The following is a 23,291-nucleotide window of genomic DNA, read 5'->3' on the forward strand; positions in this document are numbered from 1 at the left end:
TCACAATTTCATGTCCAGTTACAAGTCTGCTCCACCATGTTAAGGAACCCAACCAACACCAGAAACCTAATTGAATAAACCATTGGGTGACTAAGAAGTGAAAGACCTACCCATGTTCCTCTCTGTGTGGGTAGACTGGCATTCTGTGAGTTGAGGACACTGCGGGCACATTATTGCTTCTCATACAGGGTAGCGGCTGCGGGCTGTCAGGTGGTGCAGAGCCTGTTGTAACAGTATACGTCAGAGACCAAGTGTATGATTGGACTGCTCCTGGCAAAACAAAGATTCATAAACACCTCGGGACAGCAGACTAAACCATCATACAATTCCTTAAATTTAACGTAATTGCAACAAGAGCAGACGTTTTAACTGGGCACACAATCAGTCCTATTGAAAGAATATTTTTAGAATAACTTAAAAATATACATATGTTTGCTCATGACATTCGGGAGTTCAATACAATTAATTTGTGTGGGGAAATATATAAAGCTGCAACAATCTAATTGGAGATTCTTTGCAATGCAGCTTAATAAAGGAAGGAATATTACTTTTATGGGTTGGACTGTAATCTGGTTAACAATGATAAACAAGAGATGAAGAATATCAACTTGAGTATAAGGTCAAAGGGAAGATTTTCATTTAAAAAGTTTCTTATCATCTCCTCTGTCTGCTCATTCTCATGGTGCACTGCCTCAAACACTAGTGGATGAGGGTGTTCCAAAGCTTTGCTTGACAGACAATCAAGCACTTTTGCAGGGCAGTCATTGTTGCAATGGAGAAAACATGGCAACCAATTTGTTCACAGGAAACTCCCACAAACAGCAAAGACATCATGAGAAGATCATTCGTTTAAGTGTTTGAGGGATAAACATTGTCCAGGACACGTGGAAGAAATCCCCTGCTCTTCTTCGAAATTGTACCGTGGGACCTTTGACGTTCATCTGCGAGAGCAGAAAGAGCCTCATTTTAAATTCTCACCTAAATGACAGCACCTCCAATGGTGCATCAGCTGAGATTATTGTGCTCAGGCCTTTGGAGTAGGGACTTCAACCAAAGAACAAAGAAAAGTACAGCACAGGAACAGGCCTTTCAGCCCTCCAAGCCTGTGCCGACCATGCTGCCCGTCTAAACTAAAATCTTCTGAATTTCCGGGATCCCTATCCCTTTATTCCCATCCTATTCATGTATTTGTCAAGATGCCCCTTAAACATCACTATCATCCCTGCTTCCACCACCTCCTTCGGCAGTGAGTTCCAGGCACCCATTACCCTCTGTGTAAAAACCTTGCCTCGTACATCTAAACCTTGCCTCTCGCACCTTAAACCTATGCCCCCTAGTAATTGACCCCTCTACCCTGGGAAAAAGCCTCTGACTATCCACCCTGTCTATGCCCCTCATAATTTTGTAGACCTCCATCAGGTCGCCTCTCAACCTTCTTCGTTCCAGTGAGAACAAACCGAGTTTATTCAACCTCACCTCACAGCTAATGCCCTCCATCCCAGGCAACATCCTGGTAAATCTCTTCTGCACCCTCTCTAAAGCCTCCACATCCTTCTGGTAATGTGGCGACCAGAATTGAGCACTATACTCCAAGTGTGGCCTAACTAAGGTTCTATACAGCTGCAACATGACTTGCCAATTTTTATATTCAATTCCCTGGCCAATGAAGGCAAGCATGCCGTATGCCTTCTTGACTACCTTCTCCACCTGTGTTGCCCCTTTCAGTGACCCGTGGACCTGTACACCTAGATCTCTCTGACTGTCAATACTGTTGAAGTTTCTACCATTCACTGTATATTCCCTACCGGCATTAGACCTTTCCAAAATGCATTACCTCACATTTGTCCGGATTAAACTCCATCTGTCATCTCTCCGCCCAAGTCTCCAAACAATCTAAATCCTGCTGTATCCTCTGACAGTCCTCATCGCTATCCGCAATTCCACCAACCTTTGTGTCGTCTGCAAACTTACTAATCAGACCAGTTACATTTTCCTCCAAATCATTTATATATACTACGAACAGCAAAGGTCCCAGCACTGATCCCTGCGGAACACCACTAGTCACTGCCCTCCAATCAGAAAGCATCCTTCCATTGCTACTCTCTGCCTTCTATAACCTAGCCAGTTCTTCCATCTTGCCAGCTCACCCCGATCCCATGTGACTTCACCTTTTGTACCAGTCTGCCATGAGGGACCTTGTCAAAGGCTTTACTGAAGTCCATATAGACAACATCCATTGCCCTACCTGCATCAATCATCTTTGTGACCTCCTCAAAAAACTCTATAAAGTTAGTGAGACACGACCTCCCCTTCACAAAACCGTGCTGCCTCTCACTAATACGTCCATTTGCTTCCAAATGGGAGTAGATCCTGTCTCGAAGAATTCTCTCCAGTAATTTCCCCTACCACTGACGTATGGCTCACCGGCCTGTAGTTCCCTGGATTATCCTTGCTACCCTTCTTAAACAAAGGAACAACATTGGCTATTCTCCAGTCCTCCGGGACATCACCTGAAGACAGTGAGGATCCAAAGATTTCTGTCAAGGCCTCAGCAATTTCATCTCTAGCCTCCTTCAGTATTCTGGGGTAGATCCCATCAGGCCCTGGGGACTTATCTACCTTAATATTTTTCAGATGCCCAACACCTCATCTTTTTGAATCTCAATGTGACCCAGGCTATTTACACACCCTTCTCCAGACTCAACATCCACCAATTCCTTCTCTTTGGTGAATACTGATACCACAGCCTTCTGATTCAGAGGCAGGGATACTTCTCACTGAACCACAGCAGGGAGGGCTAAATTGAATTAGATGAGCACTTGAAAAGAAAAGGTTTGTAGGACTCTGGGGAAAGAGCAGCTGAGTGGGTCTGATGGAAAGCTCTGTCAGAGAGCAGACACAATGGGTCACACCAATGCGCAGTAGCTGCAGCATATCTGATCGACAGTCCATGAAAGCCAAGAGCAGCATTTGGCATCTGGTTCTCCTCATCGTCATACATAAGGTACTCGTGTTCTTTCACCATCATTGAGTCACAGAGTCATTACAGCAGAAGAGGGTCCATTTGGACCATCAAGTTCATGCTCCAGCCACTAACATTCCTGCCCCACCCCCTCCCCACGCCTTGCTCCCGCTCTCTACCCCTCCAACCCTACTAGTTTATTTCCCTCAAGAGCCCCTCCAACTCCCTTTTGAAATCACTCACCGTCTCTGCTTCCACCATCCTCAATGGCTTCCCGGTCATTCTCAGTCACTGCGTAAAGTTCTTTCCCACATCCCCTGTATCTCTTGCCCAAAACCTTAAATCTGCATCTTTTTATAATCAGCTGATGGGTACACCTTTTCCTTTGGCTTCCTTATCTAAATCTATCATAATCTTGCCCACCTCTAGCCCGTCAAGCTCCTTTGCTCGAAGGAGAACAACACCAGCTTCTCCAATCTAATCTTGTATTTAAATCCCTCATCCTTGTAAGCATTCTAGTAAAGCTTCTCTGCAACCTCTCAAGGATCCCTCACATCCTTCCTACATATCAGAATTGGATTCAATGCTCTAGTTGTGGAATAACCAGAGCTTTATACAGATTCAGGATGACTTCCCAAGATCGTAAGTAAGTAAGAGGAGGAGGATGCCATTCAGCCCCTCGAGCCTGCTCTGCCAGTCAACAAGATCATGGTTGATCTTCTAACGCAATGTCATTTTCCCACATTATCCCCATATCCCTTGATATCTTTAATATCTACTCAATGCCTTATGCTTTGCTAATTAATCAAATTTACTGTTTGCAACCCCTGGTAAGTCTGTTTCCTGAAATTGCCTATTTAACAGCACTCTGGGAGCTCTGTCAGCAAGAGGCTGCAATGGTCCAGAAGGCCCATGCCCTCCTTTGCAAGGGATTTTAGAGTCACAGAATGCTACAGCACCGAAGAAGACATTCAGCCCATTGTATCTCCGCCAGTTCTTTGGTACAACTACTGCTCATTCTCCATAGCCCTGCAAAAAGGTAAGACTCTTACATCTTCCAAAATGCACGCCCAACCCATGTGTAAATTTGCCCAGGATATTTTACCACAGGTGTGTGAGGACTGTGTGTGCAGAGGTGGGCTGGTTAAAAGGATCGCCTCAGTTCTCTAACACTGCAGCCCCAGTTCCCAAGATTGTTTAAAAGGCCCCTAAACCTCACCCCTCACCCTCCTATCCACCCCAATGCCATCCTATGCCACTTCAGATCATCCATGCAACCCCATGACAGCTCTATGCCTCCATGCCCCCATGAATCTTTTATTTCCACTCACCCATTATGCACCATGTACATGTCCTCAGGGGTCATACAATTGCAATGGGAATTATTTTAAAATATTTTTAAAAAACTAACAATTTAATAAAACTCTGAATTCAAACACACTAACATTGCTGCTAGAAAGAGAAAAATACTACTACCTCCCCCCTAAAAGTTGTAATCCTTTAAGTTCTCATTAGATTTGTAAATAAATAAGAAACAACATCAAAAGCATATTTTATTATTACAGCCTCTTCAAAAAGTCCCAAGTGTTTTTGGTCCAATAGATCACCCGCTGAGCTGAAGCCATTATTGGCTTTTGAAAGCCAGCCAAGCATTCATTAATGCTACAGCTGTCAAAGCAAAAGCTTCCAGCTATATTGCCTGAATATAACAGAACTGAATGGTGTCCCATTCCATTTGCAAAGTTTTTTTCTTTTTTTCATAAATTTAGTGTACCCAATTAATTTTTTCCAATTAAAGGGCAATTTAGCGTGGCCAATTCATCTACCCTGCATATCTTTGGGTTGTGGGGGCGAAACCCATGCAAACACGGGGAGAATGTGCAAACTCCACACGGACAGTGACCCAGAGCCGGGATCGTCCATTTCCAAAGTTGAGTGCCTGTCAATCAATGCAGGGGAGCAAGTGCAGAGATTGTTATCAACTTTTCAAAAGTAGGGTTTTTTAATAGCCAGAGCCGCCAGTCAATTTAAATCATAGCATAAGATGCAACCAGATCATGGTTGATCTTCTACCTCAATGTCATTTTCCCGCATTATCCCCATATACCTTGATATCTTTAATATCTACTCAATACCTCTGACATGACTTGTTTCACGTCACTTTACATTTTAATTCATTATGACACTTTCTTCAAAGGAAAAAGCACTGTTATGAATGACAACACATGCAATGATGGTTAACTTACCTTTGATGAAGAGATCTCTATAATGAATCACTGTACTTAAACACATTTACATGACAATACAGTATCCAATAGTGGCATCCAAAGATGTCAAAACATTTTACATTTACCTTTCAGAGTGTTCCCAACTCCTGAGCAAGCTTCCCTCACAAACCCTCCAAGGAGGTCAGATTTTTTTTTTACAAATGTCATGTGGTGCTCACCTTGGAAGACCCGCAAAAAGGCCACGCCGATAATGACGTGGTGTCGGGAAGGCAGAGGAAAATTGGTTTTCCAGCAAAAAAACGAAATCAACTTTCACAACCCGATTCATATCTCCATTGGGGAGACAGAAATCCGGCCCATTCTCTTCACTATTCATTAATCCCACACTTACGCACTTTCCCTCCCATATTTCCTCGGGACTGTAGCATTCTATTGCTCACCTGGTGCTGTTAATCCAGTGTATTCGGGAGACTGGCTGCTGACAGGTGAGGCCGGTTGAATTTCCGCAGTGACAGATTTTGCAGGAGAGAAAGGGCCTGGTGATTGTGTTTGAGGGCTCTGATCTGACTGTCCCGCATCTTCCCTTCTGTCTCCTGCACATTGATATAAAGATCCAGAGTGTTCATCAGTGATTGGTCAGTGCTGATGGTTAGCCATTGGCATAAACACCTCGCCATGTTTACAGATACAATGGTAACTGTGCAGTGTGCTATACTACAGCGAGGGAATCTAAAGAACTAGGAATGGCAGCAACTTTTACTTGTATAGAGCATAGTAAAATATCTCAAGGAGCTTCTTGGGGATGTTATAATGTGGGGGGAAATGAGTATGTCCACTTGACAGAAAGAATAGAAAAGCAGAAAGCTATTTAAATTGAAAGGAGCTGCAGAATGCTATGGTTCGGAGGGACCTGGGTGTCCTTGTTAATGAATCATAAAAGGTTATCCGGCAGGAAGAACAAGTAATTAAGAAGGCAAATGGAATGTTGGCCTTTGTTTCAAGAGGTTGGAGTATGAAGTAGGGAAGCTTTGCAGCAACTCTGATGGGCAGTGGTGGGACTGCACCTGGAGTACTGTGTATAATTCTGCACTCCTTACTTAAGGAAGGATTGCATTGGAAGCAGTTTAGGGAAGGTTCACTAGGCTGATTCCAGGGATACATAGTTTCTTGTTCGAGGAAAGGTTGGGCTGTTCAGATGAATGAGAGATGGTTTTATTGAAACATTTACAATTCTGAGGGGGGCTTGAAGGGTAGGTAATGATAAGATGGTTCTCCTTGTGGGGGAGTCTAGAATTTGGGGCACAGTTTGAAAATATTGGGTCTCTCATTTAAGAGGGAGATGAGGAGGAATTTCTTCTCTCAGGGGATCATTACTGTGTGGAATTCTCTTCCCCAGTGGGCAGTGGAGTCTGGCCCAGTGAATTTACTCAAGGGTGAGTCAGACAGCTTTTTGATTGACAAGGGAGTCATTGAGGGGAGGGGGGGGGGGAGGCAGTGGTGTAGTGGTATTGTTGGGGAGGAGTAAACTGAGCACCATGGTTATACTCTGGGGACTTGTTTCAAATCCCACCACTGCAGATGGTGAAATTTTGAATTCAATAAAAATCTGAAAATAAAAGTCTAATGCTGACCATGAAACCATTGTCGATTGTTGTAAAAACCCATCTTGTTCACTAATGTCCTTTAGGGAAGAAAATCTTCCATCTTTACCCGGTCTGGCCTACATATGACTCCAGACCCGAAGCAATGTGGTTGACTCCAAGTGCCTCTGAAATTACCCAGAATGCCACTCAGTTCAAGAGCAAGGGCAATTGGGGATGGGACAAAAATGCTGGCCCGCATCCAACGAATAAATCAAAGTCAGGATGGTGGAATTGAGGCCACAATCAGATCAGCCATGATCTTATTGGATGGCGGAGCAGGCTTGAGGAATTCAATGGACGACTCCTGCTCCTCATTTCTATGTTCATATGTTCAAACATAATTTGTCACCAAGAGGATAGATGCCCAAAGATTTGATCAAAGAAATGGGAGAGTTTTAGGACCATAGAGCTATGCAGCACGAAGGAGCCATTCAGCCCATTGTCCCTGTGCCAGCTCTGAAAAAACTATCGAATTAGTCCCATTCTTGCTTTATCCTCAAAGCTGGATAATATCTTTCCTTCAAGTATTTGAAAATTACAATGTGCATTCAACTCACAATATGAAAAAAACATTTCCTCATATTGTTTTTGGTTCTATTGTCTATCACTCTGGTTATTGACCCTTCTGCCACTGAAGGTTTCTCCTTATATGTACTCTATGAAAATAATTCATGACTACCTACAGTTAATCTCCTTTTAGTCTTTTCTACTTCAGATCCCAGCTAGTCCACTCGCTCAATGTAACTGAAATCTCTCATCCCTGCTGCCATTCTATTAAATCTCCTCCGCACCCTCTCCAAGATCTTCACATACTTCTTGAAGGCTGAGACTGAGCCAGTGCTTTATAAAGGTTTAAAATCACTTCCTTGTTTCTGTACTCTCTGCAGCTATTAGTAAAACCAAGTTTTGTGTCATCTACAATCTCTGAAATTTGTGCCCTGTACACCCAAGTCCAGGCCATTTGTAGATAACTTAAAGGAGGTGGAGAGGTTAGGGGAGAAGATTTCAGAGCTTAGGTCCCAGGTAGCTGAAGGTACAGCCGCCAATGGTGGAGCGATGACCATGAAATTCGTAGTAATTTTCAGTCTTTACCTGAACTGCCTTCTCCTTTCATTGCCCTCATTAGTTCGTTCGCTCTCTCCTGACAGTGCAGAGATTCCAGAAGATAAAGTACGTAGTCATCAAATGTCAAGTGGATTAGATGGAACGAGCCTGAAGCAGGTGAAAGACATTTATTGAAACATTTATGATGCACCACCATTTAGCTCAATAATTCTTTGCTGATGGTTCAGTGAAGGCTGTTTTTATTATCCATCTCCAGATGTTCTGAGGGTATTGAGTCATTGGGTTGATTTTGATATTGGACGAACGTGATTCACTCTTAAATGTCTTTTGAAATGGCCTAGCAACCCATTCAGTTCAAGGTAATTACTGAAGGGCAATAAATGCTGGCCCAGCCAGCGATAACCACATCCCACGAATGAATGAAAAAGAAATCATTAATAGCGAGCAGGTGACCCATTTTACATCCCTTCCCATTTTTAGTCTCAGTAACTCAACGGAGAAATATTGAACAGGAAGTCAAGTCATTATTACACTATCACACAATACGAAGACTGACCTGAAATAGCCGAGCTGATAACGGGGTACCCAATTCTGGACAGTAGGTGTGAGCAGGTATAAAGTGTTTTGATTTCTGCATTAAAATTGTTTCAGTCTGTTCCTATTTTCTTGTCTGGGGAGGTGGTGTCATGGGGTAGGTGGGGGGGGGGGGGGAAAGAGGGCAGTGCATGACCCTCCCCCACCTTGGGGCTGTACATACCTGTGTGCCCCTGGCTGGTTCTGCTCAGCAGTTCCCTGTTTTTAAAACCTGTTGTAAACCCCACTGACGTGGCCACACTCCGCCAGTGAGGGGACTTTCCAGCGTGTGGGTGTTGTTTCAGTGGTGTGGCCCACTAATCATATGCAATTGCAGTAAAATGAGGTTTTTGTCGTTGCATGGTAGAACCCTGTTACGTCACTGGTGAAGGGAGTGGGGGCAATCGAGCAGGGGAATTCCACCTGCTTAAATTGTGTTTTGGGACACCCGCTTGAATCTCCCTTCCTTCTGCCATTCTCACCAGCTATAAATTAGGGGGGGTGGAGGCGGAAAATCCCCCCCCCCCACCCCAAAGTATGACACTGAAGCATTGTTTGACCAGGAGCTGAGCAATTACATTTGGATGAAGTCCCAATTCCGCTATTACCCTTGTGCTCACTGATTTATATTGCCTCCTGAACAAGCAGCGGCTTGACAAGCAGCGGTCTCTCCTCATCTCAATGTTAAAGGCCTGTCCCTTATTCTAAGACTGCACCCCTGGTTTTAGATTCACCATTCGATCCACATCTACCCTGTCACGCCCTGTAAAAATGTTGAGTGTTTCAAGAAGATCACCTCTCATTCCTTCAAACTCTAGAGAACACAGGCCCAGTTTCCTCATAAAACAATCTCATCACCCCGCGGATTAGTCTGGTGAACGTTCAGCGCACTTCCTCCATGGCAATTATATCCTCCCTTAGATAAGGAGACCAATGCTGCACCCAATACCCCAGGTGTGGTCTCACCAAGGCTTTATACAATTGCAGCAAGAAATCTTTACTCCTGCACTGAAATCCCCTTGCAATTAAGGGCAACATACCATTTATCTTCTTAATTGCTTGCTGAACCTGCATGCTAGCTTTTAGCAACTCATGAACAAAGATACCCAGGCCTCTTTGGACATCAACATGTCCCAATCTTTCACCATTTAAGAAATACTTTCTGATTTTCCTACTAAAGTGGATCATTTCACACTTATTCACACTATCTTCCATCTTGCCCATTCACTTAGCCCAAGAAGTCCTGAGTTGTAGCTTTGCCAGTTTGAAACTTCATTTTTAGGTATGCCTGGTGTTGCTCCTGACATGCTCTCCTGTTCTCTTCATTGAACCAGGGTTGATCCCCTGGCTCAGTGGTAATCGTAGATTGGGGGATATGCCTGGCCATGAGGTTACAGATTATGGTCGAGTGCAATTCTGCTGCTGGTGATGGGCCACAGAGTCTCATAGATGCCCAGTTTTGCGTGCCTAGATCTGTTTTATATCTATCCCACTTAGCACGGTGGTCGTGTCACATAACACGATGGATGGTGCCCTCAATGTGAAGATGGGACTTTGTGGTGGTCACTCTTACTGCCATGGACATGTGTCCGTGACAGGTAGATTGGTGAGAACGAGGCCAAGTAGTTTTGTACCTCTTGTTGGCTCCCTGATCACCTGCTGCAGACCCAGTAAAGCAGCTGTGTCCTTTAGGACTCGGCCAGCTCGGTCAGCAGGGATGCTACATGATGGACATTGAAGCCCTCCACCCAGAGTAATTATCACTGAGACTAGCCTTGCCACCCTCAGTCATTTCTCCAAGTGGTGTTCAGCACAGAGGAGTACTGATTCATCAACTGAGGGGCAGGGGGATTGATAAGTGGCAACCAGCAGGAGGTTTCCTTGCTCATGTTTGATGTCATGAGATCCAGAGTTGGTGCTGAGGCAACTCCCCCATGACTGTAAACCACTGTGCTGCCCACCACCTCTGGTGAGTCTGTCCTGGTGTGGGGGCAGCACATACCCAAGGATGGTGAGAGTGGTGTCTGGGACATTATATGTAAGGTATGGTTCCATGAGTATGACTATTTCAGGCTGTTGCTTGACTAGTCTGTGAGACAACATTCCCATTTTTGGCACATGCCCCCAGAGGTTAGTGAGGGGAACTTGGCAGGGTCGACAGGGCTGCATTTGCCATTGTCATTTCCGATGCCTAGGTCAATGCCAGATGATCTGCCCGGTTTCATTCCTTACACAATTGAATGACTTGCTCGGCCATTTCAGAGAGCAGTTGAGTCAAACTCATTGCTGTGGATGTAGAGTCACATGTAGGCCAGACAAGGTAAGGACGTCAGATTTCCTTCCCTAAAGGGCGTTAGGGAACCAGATGGTTTTTACGACAATCTACAATGATTTCACGGTCATCATTAATAAGACTAGCTTTATATTCCAGATTAATTCATTGAATTTGAATTCCACCATCTGCCTTGGTGGGATGCTGCCAAGTTGAGCCCTTCTCTTGTTATTCCTGCAAGGCTAGGTGCCTGCTCACCATAGAATCCATACAGTACAGAAGGCATACAGTACAGAAGGAGACCATTCAATCTACAGCAACCCTCCGAAAGAACGCCCTAACCTAGGTCCACGGCCCCAACCTATCCCCATAACCTTGCGCATTAATCATGCCCAATCCACCTAACTGCACATCTTTGGACAGTGGGAGGAAAGTGGAGCACCTGGAGGGAAACCCACACAAACACGGGGATTACGCACAAACTCCACACAGACAGTGATCCAAGGCTGGAATTGAACCCGGGTTCCTAGTGCTGTGAGGCAGCAGTGCTAACCACTATGTCACGGTGCCACCCCATGTAGTTCCTTTAAAATTCCCATTTACTCCTTTGTTTCTTGGGACTTTTACTGGGGCCTATCTTTACTGTTGGTTTTCCCAGCCTCAAAATTATCAGAATAAAGCATTATTATTCATAATCTTTCCCTTGGCGCCAATAGGTGTTTTCTTGTGACAAAGGAATTCCCGTGGATTTTGTTTCAATTGAAATATGAATGCGATAAGTTGCATTAAACCAGTCACTTTTAATTAAAATGCACAGGCTAATGTATTAAAAATGACGGATTGACTGAATAGAACAGCAAGAAAGGGCTTGAGCAACACTAAACGAGAAAGGTTCTTAACCAGATGGGACCAGGGAATTGGATCTGAAAGGGACTTCATGCTATTAAGTTGCACTGGATAATACAATTTCCATATATGGGTTACCAACTGTAAACATCAGTGACAACTCACAAAGAGAGCGACACGCAGCCCCATAAAACACCAACATGCAGCGATTCTTGGAGGGTGGCTATTGTCAATTAGTCATTTCTGAAGGAGGAGACCTTTATCAAAATACTCCCCCAACCCCGACTGTGCCTTTGAAATGCCGAGACGGAGGGGGCAGCCCTTTGTTGGAAACTGGCTGCCTTCACTGCTGCAGCCACCATAAGAACAAAGTCAGCAAGATTTGACAAGGTTTACCAGCTTGTATGCAAAACAGATTTTTCGTTCAAAAGAAATGGCAATTTTTAAAACTGCGCACAAAACCCCAAAGTCTGAAGGGGGAAGAAAATGCAAAGATGTTGAAAGACGGCATCAAATTCAATTACGTAGATAGACTGGTGAAGTTGGGATGGTTCTCTTGGAGAAGAGTAGGTTGTGAGGAGATTTGATGGTCATTCAGAATCATGAGGGGCCTGGACAGAGTGGATAGGGGTAAAGCTATTCCCATTGGTGGAAGGGTCGAGCATGTGAGGGCGCAGATTTAAGGTGATTGGCAAAAGAAGCAACAGAGACAGGGGGAGAATCTTCTTCACACAGCAAATAGCTAGGATCTGGACTGCGCTGCCTGAGAATGTGGTGGAGGAAGGTTCAATGGGGGTATTCAAGAGGGAACTGGATTATTATCTGAAAAGGAGGACTGTGGAGGGTTACAAGGCGAATCCAAAGGAATGGCACTTGGTGAATTGCTCATTCAGAGGGCCTGTGCACTGAAGATGGGTTGAATGGACTCGGTCTGTGCTTTCACAATTCTGTGAGTCTAGAGGTCCAACAAGATTGTGGTGTAAAGTACCGTCGCACATCATCAGGGCAAAGAATGGTTTTAGAAGGAATATAGAATATAGAACATACAGTGCAGAAGGAGGCCATTTGGTCCATCGAGTCTGCATCAACCCACTTAAGCCCTCACTTCCACCCTATAATCGTAGCCCAAGAACTCCTCCTAACCTTTTTGGCCTCTAAGGGCAATTTAGCATGGCCAATCCACCTAACCTGCACGTATTTGGAATGTGGGAGGAAACCGGAGCACCCGGAGGAAACCCATGCAGACACGGTGAGGACGTGCACACACCGCACAGACAGTGACCCAGCGGGGAATTGAACCTGGGACCCTGGCGCTGTGAAGCCACAGTGCTAGCCACTTGTGCTACCGTGAAGGAGGTTATATAATTACCTTTTATACACCATGATTTAAAATTTATTTTAGAATACCCAATTATTTTTTTCCAATCAAGGGGCAATTTAGCGTGGCCAATCCACCTAACCTGCACATCTTTGGGTTGTGGGGGTGAAACCCACGCAGACATGGGGAGAATGGTAAACCATGATTGAATCTGCCTCCACCACACTCTCAGGCAGTGCATTCCATTCACTGCGAATAAACATTTTTCCTCATGTTGCCTTTGGTTCATTTGCCAGTCATTTTAAATTTTTGTCCTTTGGTTTTTGACCTTTGCACCAATGGGAACAGTTTCTCTTTATCTAGCCTGCCCAGACCTCTCATGATTCTATAAATAGCACTTCTATAAAATCACCTCTCAAACTTCTCTCCTCCAAGGAGAACAGCCTCAACTTCTCCACTCTATCTACATGACTCAAGTCCCTTTTTCCTGGAACCATTTTTGTAAATCTTTTCTCTGCCCTATCGAAAGGCTACCCATCTTCCTAAAGTGTAGTGCCCAGAATTGGACATTTTATAAAGGATCACCATAACTTTCATGCTTATATACTCTTCGCCTCTATTTACAAAACCTAGGTTCCCACATCCTTTTTCAACCTTCCCCGCCACCTTCAATGATGTGTGCACATAATCCCCCTCCACCTCTGTTCCTGTAGCCCCTTTAGAGTTGTACCCCTCATTTTATGTTGTCTCTCCTCATTCTTCCTACCAAAATATATCACTTTACAGTTCTCGGTGTCAAATTTTATTTGCCACGTGTCTGCCCATTCCAGCTTGTCTATGCCCTCTTGAAGTTTATCACTCTCCTTCACACAGTTCACAATGAAGTTTTGTGCCGTCTGCAATCTTTGAACCTTGCAAATTTGTACCCTGCAGCCCAAGCCCAAGACATTAAGATAGATCAAGAAAAGCAGCGGTGGGCCTCAAACCGATGTATACCTTCCTCCATTCCCAAAAACTGTCCCCCACTATTCTGTTTCCTGTCACTCACCCAACTTCATATACATGCCCTCACTGTCCCGTTTGTTCCATGATCTTCAACTTTGCTGAAAAGCCTGTCATGTGAGACTTCATCAAATGTCTTTTGGAAGTTCATGTACGCCACATCAATCAAATTACCTCATCAATCCTGTGTTACCTCATCAGAAAACTCAGTTAAACACAATTTGCTCATAACATATCCATACTGAATCTCTTCTATGTTAGCTACCAGTTTTTGTACATGTTCCCTCTTTGTCCCTCTCATTTCCTTTTTTACTTCCGTTCTGAACATCACTTCAGGCAGATGATATGGGACAATGTTTCCCCAGCTGAAAACCCTAGAACATGGGGTCACAGTCTCAAAATAAGAGGTTGTCCATTTAGGACTGTGATGAGGAGAAATCTCTTCACCCAGTAGACTGAATCTTTGAAATCCTTTACCCCAGAAAGCTGTGAATGTTCAGACGTTGAATATATCAAGGCTGAGATCAATAGATTTTTGGACTTTAAAGGGATCAAGGTTTACGGGGATTGGGCAAGCAATGGACTTGAGGTTGAATATCAGCCATGACTTTATTAAATAGCGGAGTAGGCTTGAGGGGCTAAATCGCGTTTTCGTGTTCTTAATACCTACTTTGTTATGTTTGCTACCTTCCAACTCGTGAAAACGTTTCTACAATGTGGCAAATTCTGGAACATCAAAACCAATGCATCCATTTTCTCTGTAGTTAGCACCTCGGATGCACCTCATCTGGTCCAGGGGATTTGTCGATTTTTAGCCCCATTTACATCTCCAAAGCTATTTCTTTGCTAGTTTAAGTTCCTCATTCTCAACAACCCACGGTTTCCCATTATTTCTGGAAGTGTCTTTTGTTTCTGCTACCCTGAGGATAACCGACAAAGAATTTGTTTGATAGCTCTGCCATGTCCTTATTCCCTATTACCATTTCTCCAGTCTCTTTCTCAAAGGGAAATTGACTAAACTCTTCATTTCACATGTATACAGAAGTTTTTTTCAATTTGTTTTGATGTTTCTTGCTAGTTTACTCTATATTTTGTTTTCTCTTTTCCACTGGTAGAAGCCTGCAGTTGCGGTGAAATAAGAACATAAAAATCAGGCGCCATTTGGCCCATCGATCCTGCTCCCCCATTCAAAAAGATCACGGCAGATCTAATTGTGGCCTTAACTCCACTTTCCTGCCCCCCACCCCCGCCAACCTGACTTGCTCCTGGATCAGAAATCTGTCTAATTCAGCTTTTAAAGTATTCAGCGATTCAGCCTCTAGTGCACTCTGGGGGAAGATATTGACACGGCAATGAAGATCAAATTAGAAATGAGTTCCGCTCTGTGATGTAGTTTATTCTGCGTGAATGTACTGAAGGTCAGGGCTCTGTTAACTAGGATGAACCAACACAAAAGTGAACTCGGGGCAGCTTACCAAAACTCGGCGCGCTGTGCAAGGTCATGTCCCGAATAACTCTCGTCCCGAAGCAGGACCACATCAAGAGGAACTGCCGAGCCACTCTCTTCAGGCTCCCAGGCCTCAATGCTGCAACCTACAAAATAAACATTCTCTATTGGTTCATCGGAATGGAGGAGAGCGGGTCTTTGTGAATTATCTTGAAATCAAAAGTACTTCTTTCCCCCCTCCTCTTCAGTGATGACCTATAATTGGCAAATCACTTCATTCAGATTAACAAATCTATCCTCTCGCTGAAAAACATTTCTGGATGAAAACTGTCAGCAGTAAGTGCCTCTAGTGAAAACAGTCACCGACCTGCACTCTAATACATTCTATGAGAAGGCACTCTCTGAATATGAAATTTTCTTTCTCTCAAGAAAATCATAATGAGCAGCACAGAAGGAGGCCATTCAGCCGATTACATTTCTTCACTACAATTCCATCTGTGTGCATGACATCTTTCCCAAGACCCATTTATGTAGGGGCAAACCACAACTTGCAAAAGCACAATAGGAGCAAGAGTAGATCATAAAGCCCCTCGAGCCTGCTCCACCATTCAATGTGATCATGGGCTTCAACTCCACTTTCCTGCCCATTCCCCATGCCCATTGACCCCTGAAGGACCAATTCTCTGTCTATCTCAGCCTTAAATATAGTCAATTAATCTTGGATTAGAAAGTGAGGTCAACTTCTGTTTACCAACCTTGACAACACATCTGTCCACCATGGAATCCAGCCACTCAATGTAGGACTCAGTGGGTGACTGTTCCTCTAAAAGATTATCAAATTCCTGATACACTAGGGAGACAAAAAGGTACAGAATAGATGAGTGAGCCCGTGGTGATTAAAAAGCACAGGAACATCACTGTCAATTACACAGATATTCACAAAGCAAATACTGCAGAGAGTGATCCAGTCTCCCTGCAGGGGGAGATCCGGACTCGCTGCAGAGGGAGATCCAGACTCGCTACAGAGGGAGATCCGGACTCGCTGCAGGAGGAGATCCGGACTCGCTGCAGAGGGAGAACCGGACTCGCTGCAGGAGGAGATCCGGACTCGCTGCAGAGGGAGATCTGGACTGCTGCAGGGGGAGGTCCGGACGCGCTGCAGAGGGAGATCCGGACTCGATGCAGAGGGAGGTCCGGACGCGCTGCAGAGGGAGATCCGGACTCGATGCAGAGGGAGATCCGGACTCGCTGCAGAGGGAAATCCGGACTCGCTGCAGAGGGAGATCCGGACTGAGTGCAGAGGGAGATCCGGACTCGCTGCAGAGGGAGATCCGGACTCGCTGCAGGAGGAGATCCGGACTCGCTGCAGAGGGAGAACCGGACTCGCTGCAGGAGGAGATCCGGACTCGCTGCAGAGGGAGATCCGGACTCGCTGCAGAGGGAGAACCGGACTCACTGCAGGGGAGATCCGGACTCGCTGCAGAGGGAGATACGGACTCGCTGCAGAGGGAGATCCGGACTCGCTGCAGAGGAAGATCCGGACTCGCTGCAGAGGGAGATCCGGACTAGCTGCAGAGGGAGATCCGGACTAGCTGCAGAGGGAGATCCGGACTCACTGCAGGGGAGATCCGGACTCGCTGCAGAGGGAGATCGGGACTCGCAGCAGAGGGAGATCGGGACTCGCTGCAGAGGGAGATCCGGACTAGCTGCAGAGGGAGATCCGGACTAGCTGCAGAGGGAGATCCGGACTCACTGCAGGGGAGATCCGGACTCGCTGCAGAGGGAGATCGGGACTCGCAGCAGAGGGAGATCCGGACTCGCTGCAGAGGGAGATCCGGACTCGCAGCAGAGGGAGATCTGGACTAGCTGCAGAGGGAGATCCGGACTCACTGCAGGGGAGATCCGGACTCGCTGCAGAGGGAGATCGGGACTCGCAGCAGAGGGAGATCCGGACTCGCTGCAGAGGGAGATCCGGACTCGCAGCAGAGGGAGATCTGGACTAGCTGCAGAGGGAGATCCGGACTCGCAGCAGAGGGAGATCCGGACTCGCTGCAGAGGGAGATCCGGACTCGCAGCAGAGGGAGATCCGGACTCGCAGCAGAGGGAGATCCGGATTCGCTGCAGAGGGAGGTCCGGACTCGCAGCAGAGGGAGATCCGGACTCGCTGCAGAGGGAGATCCGGACTCGCGGCAGAGGGAGATCCGGACTCGCTGCAGAGGGAGATCCGGACTCGCAGCAGAGGGAGATCCGGACTACTGCAGAGGGAGGTCCGGACTCACTGCAGAGGGAGATCCGGACTCACTGCAGAGGGAGATCCGGACTCGCTGCAGAGGGAGATCCGGACTCACTGCAGGGGGTGATCCGGACTCGCTACAGGAGGAGGTCCGGACTGGCTGCAGAGGGAGATCCGGACTCGCTGCAGAGGGAGATACGGACTCGCTGCAAGGGGAGACCGCACTAGCTGCAGAGGGAGATCCGGACTCGCAGCAGAGGGAGATCCGGACTAGCTGCAGAGGGAGATCCGGACTCGCTGCAGAGGGAGATCCGGACTCGCAGCAGAGGGAGATACGGACTAGCTGCAGGTGGTGATCCGGACTCGCTGCAGAGGGAGATCCGGACTCGCTGCAGGGGAGATCCGGACTCGCTGCAGGGGAGATCCGGACTCGATGCAGAGGGAGATCCGGACTCGCTGCAGAGGGAGATCCGGACACGCTGCAGAGGGAGATCCGGACTCGCTGCAGAGGGAGATCCGGACTCGCTGCAGAGGGAGATCCGGACTCGCTGCAGAGGGAGATCCGGACTCGCTGCAGAGGGAGATCCGGACTCGCAGCAGAGGGAGACCCGGACTCGCTGCAGAGGGAGATCCGGACTCGCTGCAGAGGGAGATCCGGACTCGCAGCAGAGGGAGACCCGGACTCGCTGCAGAGGGAGATCCGGACTCGCTGCAGAGGGAGATCGGGACTCGCTGCAGGGGGAGATCCGGACTCGCAGCAGAGGGAGATCCGGTCTCGCTGCAGAGGGAGATCCGGACTCGCAGCAGAGGGAGATCCGGACTCGCTGCAGAGGGAGATCCGGAATCGCTGCAGAGGGAGATCCGGACTCGCTGCAGAGGGAGATCCGGACTAGATGCAGGGGAGGTCCGGACTCGCTGCAGGAGGAGATCCGGACTCGCAGCAGAGGGAGATCCGGACTCGCAGCAGAGGGAGATCTGGACTAGATGCAGGGGAGGTCCGGACTCGCTGCAGGAGGAGATCCGGACTCGCTGCAGAGGGAGATCCGGACTCGCTGCAGAGGGAGATCCGGACTCGCTGCAGAGGGAGATCCAGTCTCGCTGCAGGGGGAGATCCAGTCTCAATGCAGGGTGAGATCCAGACACACTGCAGGGGAGATCCAGTCTCACTGCGGGGAGATCCAGTCTCGCTGCGGGGGAATTCCAGTCTCACCACATAGGGGGGATCCAGTCTCAATGCAGAGAGAGATCCAGCCTCACTGTGGGGGGGTCCAGTCTCACTGCTGGGGAGAACCAGTCTCACTGCAGGGGGACCCAGTCTCGCTGCGGGGGGATCCAGTCTCACCACATAGTGGGGATCCAGTCTCAATACAGAGAGAGAGATCCAGCCTCACTGTGGGGATCCAGTCTCACTTTGGGGGGACCCAGTCTCGATGCGGGGGGAATCCAGTCTCGCCACATAGGGGGGATCCAGTCTCAATACAGAGAGAGATCCAGCCTCACCGTGGGGGACCCAGTCTTGCTGTGGGGGGATCCAGTCTTGCAGTGGGGGGATCCAGTCTCACCACATAGGGAGGTACAGTCTCAATGCAGAGAGAGATCCGGCCTCACTATGGGGGATCCAGTCTCACTGCAGGGGGATCCAGTCTCAATACAGAGAGAGAGATCCAGCCTCACTGTGGGGGATCCAGTCTCGCTGCGGGGGGATCCAGTCTCACCACATAGGGAGGTACAGTCTCAATGCAGAGAGAGATCCAGCCTCACTATGGGGGATCCAGTCTCACTGCAGGGGGATCCAGTCTCAATACAGAGAGAGAGATCCAGCCTCACTGTGGGGGATCCAGTCTCACTGCGGGGGATTCAGTCTCGCTGTGGGGGATCCAGTCTCACCACATAGGGAGATACAGTCTCAATGCAGAGAGAGATCCAGCCTCACTGTGGTGGGGGGGGGAGATCCAGCCTCACCACAGAGGGAGATCTGGTCTCACCACAGAGAGAGACCCAGTCTCACCACAGAGGTAGATACGGTCTTATAGCAGAGGGAGATCCAGTCTCACTGCGGGAGGATGTGCAGTCTCACCATAGAGAGAGATCCAGTCTCAATGCAGAGGGAGTTCCAGTCTCACTGCGGGGGGGGGGGGGGGGGGGCGGTCCAGTCTCACCAAAGAGGGAGTTCCAGTCTCACTGCGGGGGGCGGGGTCCAGTCTCACCACAGAGGGAGATCCAGTCTCAATGCAGAGGGAGTTCCAGTCTCACTGCGGGGGGAGATCCAGTCTTACCACAGAGGTTGATCCGGGCTCGCTCCGGGGGAGGGGGGGAGTCCAGTCTCACTGCAGGGGGAGATCCAGTCTCACTGTGAGGGGGAGATCCAGTCTCAATGCAGAGAGAAATCCAGTCTCAATGCAGAGAGATCCAGTCTCAATGCAGAGAGAGATCCAGTCTCACTGCAGAGAGAGATTCAGTCTCGTTGTGGGGGAGGTCCAGTCTTGCTGCGGGGGGTGATCCAGTCTCACCGCAGGGGGAGATCCAGTCTCAATGCAGAGGGAGATCCAGTCTCTCTCCGGGGGAAATCCAGTCTCACTACAGGGGAGATCCAGTCTTGCTGCGGGGGAGACCCAGTCTTGCTGCAGAGGGAGATCCAGTCTTGCTGCGGCGAGATGCAGTCTCAATGCAGGGGGAGATCCAGTATCAATGCAGAGGGAGACACAGTCGTGCTGCGGGGAGATGCAGTCTCGCTGCAGGGGAGATCCAGTCTCGCTGCAGGGGAGATCCAGTCTCAATGCAGGGGGAGATCCAGTCTCAATGCAGAGGGAGGCCCAGTCTTGCTGCGGGGAGATGCAGCCTCGCTGCAGGGGAGATCCGGGCTCACTGCTGGGGAGATCCGGGCTCGCTGCTGGGGGAGATCCAGTCTCAATGCAGAGGGAGGCACAGTCGTGCTGCGGGGAGATGCAGTCTCGCTGCAGGGGAGATCCAGTCTCGCTGCAGGGGGAGATCCAGTCTCAATGCAGGGGGAGATCCAGTCTCAATGCAGAGGGAGGCCCAGTCTTGCTGCGGGGAGATGCAGTCTCGCCGCAGGGGAGATCCGGGCTCACTGCTGGGGAGATCCGGGCTCGCTGCTGGGGGAGATCCAGTCTCACCGTGAGGGGAGATCCAGTCTCACTATGGGGAAGATCCAGTCTCACCACTGAGGGAGATCCAGTCTCACCACAGAGGGAGATCCAGGCTAGCTGCTGGGGAGATCCAGTCTCACTGTGGGGGAGATCAGTCTCAATGTGGGGGAGATCCAGTCTCACCACAGAGGGAGATCCGGGCTCGCTGCTGGGGGAGATCCAGTCTCAATGCAGAGGTATATCCAGTCTCACTGTGGGGGGAGATCCAGTCTCACTGCGGGGGGGTCCAGTCTCAATGCAGAGGGAGATCCAGTCTCACTGCAGAGGGAGATCCAGTCTTACCACAGAGATAGATACAGTCTTATAGCAGTGGGAGATCCAGTCTCGACACAGAGAGAGATCCAGTCTCACCACAGAGGGAGATCTAGTCTCACCACAGAGGGAGATCCGGTCTCACTTAAGACACCATTGCCGCAAATGTTTCTGGGCCTGTCTTCAAGTCTGGAATTGGTTACAACACAAAACTCAGCTATAGGGTTCCAGGCTGGCCTGTAATAGAGAATCTGTCTTCTCTGATGGAATCAACAGATCCCTGGGCACCGTTCACCATTTGGTAAGCCTTTGAAATTTGGGGCATTTGCTGCATTGTGTTTTTGGAGAAATGATCACACACACACTCTGTTTATCAATGCTGCTCAGTCTTTATGACAATGATTTAATAGAGAATGTTTCAGATAAAATTTCCCCCTTGTGGTTATTTCATTCTTACATTTCACGATGAGTTTCCTGTGCTCCTCTCGGGAATTTTCCATGGTGTACAGGGTCTGTTTGGTAATGCTGTTCAGGTCCACATTCCGCCAGTCTTCTAACATTTGGAAAGTGATATCCGCGCTGTGGATCACTGCCCGCGATGCCTACAGGGGTCAAAGAGCAGTCTTCTTTAGTCTGAGATGGTTATATCCTGGTCTTTTATACTAAAGGGAGACTTGTACAAAGCAAATATGATTAATATACATGTTAATATATTTATAAATGTTGCTGAAACATTTCATCTTGCACTGCTCAGGAAAAACACAAGGATGCCAAATTTCAAACAATCACAACAATTCATACAACAGGAGAAAAGGATGATGATTAGTTGGCAAGTCAACTCTGACTGGCTGAGATGTTACCATGGAGAAAATAATGAGGAACTATAGACTCCCCAAGTACAATACTCCCCGAGTATTGTGAAAAAGCAGAATGCTTGGACATATTCCTTTTGTTTGCAGAGAATAGATCCCTGTGTATCAATGTATGTCGCTTCCAGCAAGTATAAATGAGCCACATTATAAGCTTGATTGATTATTTTAGTGTAGCTATTAGCACACTCAGAGTTGTTCAGAAAGTGCTGCCCAATTACATAACCACACCTAGCAGTAGATGTTTTGTTTTGGGTTTTGAAAGCACAAGTGGGTTGAACACGGTCTGTACTCTGCTTATTATGAATAAAGAGTATCACTTTGGAATAATGGCAGCATCCTGTTAGCGGAAAATACCACTCGCATAGCCGTTGCATAGTAGCAGTGTGACATGGCTTGAACAACAGGTAAAGCTGATCAAGATGTCTACTGTGATTCTGCGATTGGGCAACAATTGTTGAACAATCCTGAGTGTGAAAATAACTGCACTAACAACCAATCACATCCAATTCATGCACCATTTTATATTTGTCTAAAATCATCACTGCTATATCCTCTATGCATCATCATGGAAGCATCATCGCTACACAACTCCAGTGATTCAAGAAGATGCATCATCACCTTCTCTAGGTGACTAGCGATGTCATATCCAGAGAATGAATAAAATAAATGCTGAATTTTCTAAAACAAAAATATTCAATTCAGAAACAAACATAGAAGGAGATGTGATTTTAGGAAAGACATACTAGCATTACATAGGATATGTGGTACAGAAACAGGCCATTTGGCCCAACCAGATTGTGCGGCATTTATGTTCCACTCAAGCCTCCTTATGTCTTTCCTCATCCAAATTGATCAGTGTAACCCTCTATTCCCTTCTCCTTCACATGCTTGTCTATCCTCCGCTTAAATGCATATATATTATTTGCTTCAACTACTCTCTGTGGGAACGAGTTCCACATTCTCACCACTCTCTGGGTAAAGAAGTTCCTTCTGAATTGCCTGTTGAATTTCTTGGTGACTATTTCATTTGACATGTTCTAGTTTCCCTCTTCCCCATATTCACTCCATCAAAACCCTTCAGATTTTTATTATGTCACCCATCAGCCTTTTTTCAAGAGAACGGAGATGCAGCCTGTTCTTCATTTCCTTACACACCCTTACATTTCTGGTATCATCCTTATAAAGGACCTGCATCCTCTCCAGGGCCTCCATATCCTTTTTATAATACGGAGACCAGAATTGCACGCAGTACTCTAAAGCATGACCTAACCAAGGTTCGATACAGGTTTAGCCTAACTTCACTACTTTGCAATTCTATTGTTCTAGAAATATACCCTCGTGCCTATTTTTGTTTACAGCCTTGCTAACCTATGGCACAACTTAAAGTGATTGGTAAATGTCCCTGTCACTT

General features: G+C 47.4%; 1 protein-coding gene across 5 annotated transcripts in view; it reads right to left on the reverse strand.

Moving 5' to 3' along the window:
* Positions 1 to 23,291, reverse strand: part of LOC140406188 (transcription factor RFX4-like) — a 107,026-nt gene that overhangs the window by 34,168 nt on the left and 49,567 nt on the right. For 2 of the 5 annotated variants that reach the window (XM_072494331.1, XM_072494326.1), the window contains 6 exons: positions 21,466 to 21,610; positions 16,112 to 16,206; positions 15,385 to 15,502; positions 7,926 to 8,045; positions 5,631 to 5,783; positions 111 to 270 (listed from right to left, as the gene is read on the reverse strand). In XM_072494331.1, the coding sequence (XP_072350432.1) occupies positions 111 to 270; positions 5,631 to 5,783; positions 7,926 to 8,045; positions 15,385 to 15,502; positions 16,112 to 16,206; positions 21,466 to 21,610 (791 nt within the window). The remainder of the gene's footprint in view (positions 1 to 110; positions 271 to 5,630; positions 5,784 to 7,925; positions 8,046 to 15,384; positions 15,503 to 16,111; positions 16,207 to 21,465; positions 21,611 to 23,291) is intronic. The other 3 variants (XM_072494329.1, XM_072494327.1, XM_072494330.1) reach the window with 3 other exon arrangements.

Source organism: Scyliorhinus torazame, unplaced genomic scaffold (genome assembly GCF_047496885.1).
Source record: "Scyliorhinus torazame isolate Kashiwa2021f unplaced genomic scaffold, sScyTor2.1 scaffold_347, whole genome shotgun sequence".
Lineage (NCBI taxonomy): Eukaryota > Metazoa > Chordata > Chondrichthyes > Carcharhiniformes > Scyliorhinidae > Scyliorhinus > Scyliorhinus torazame.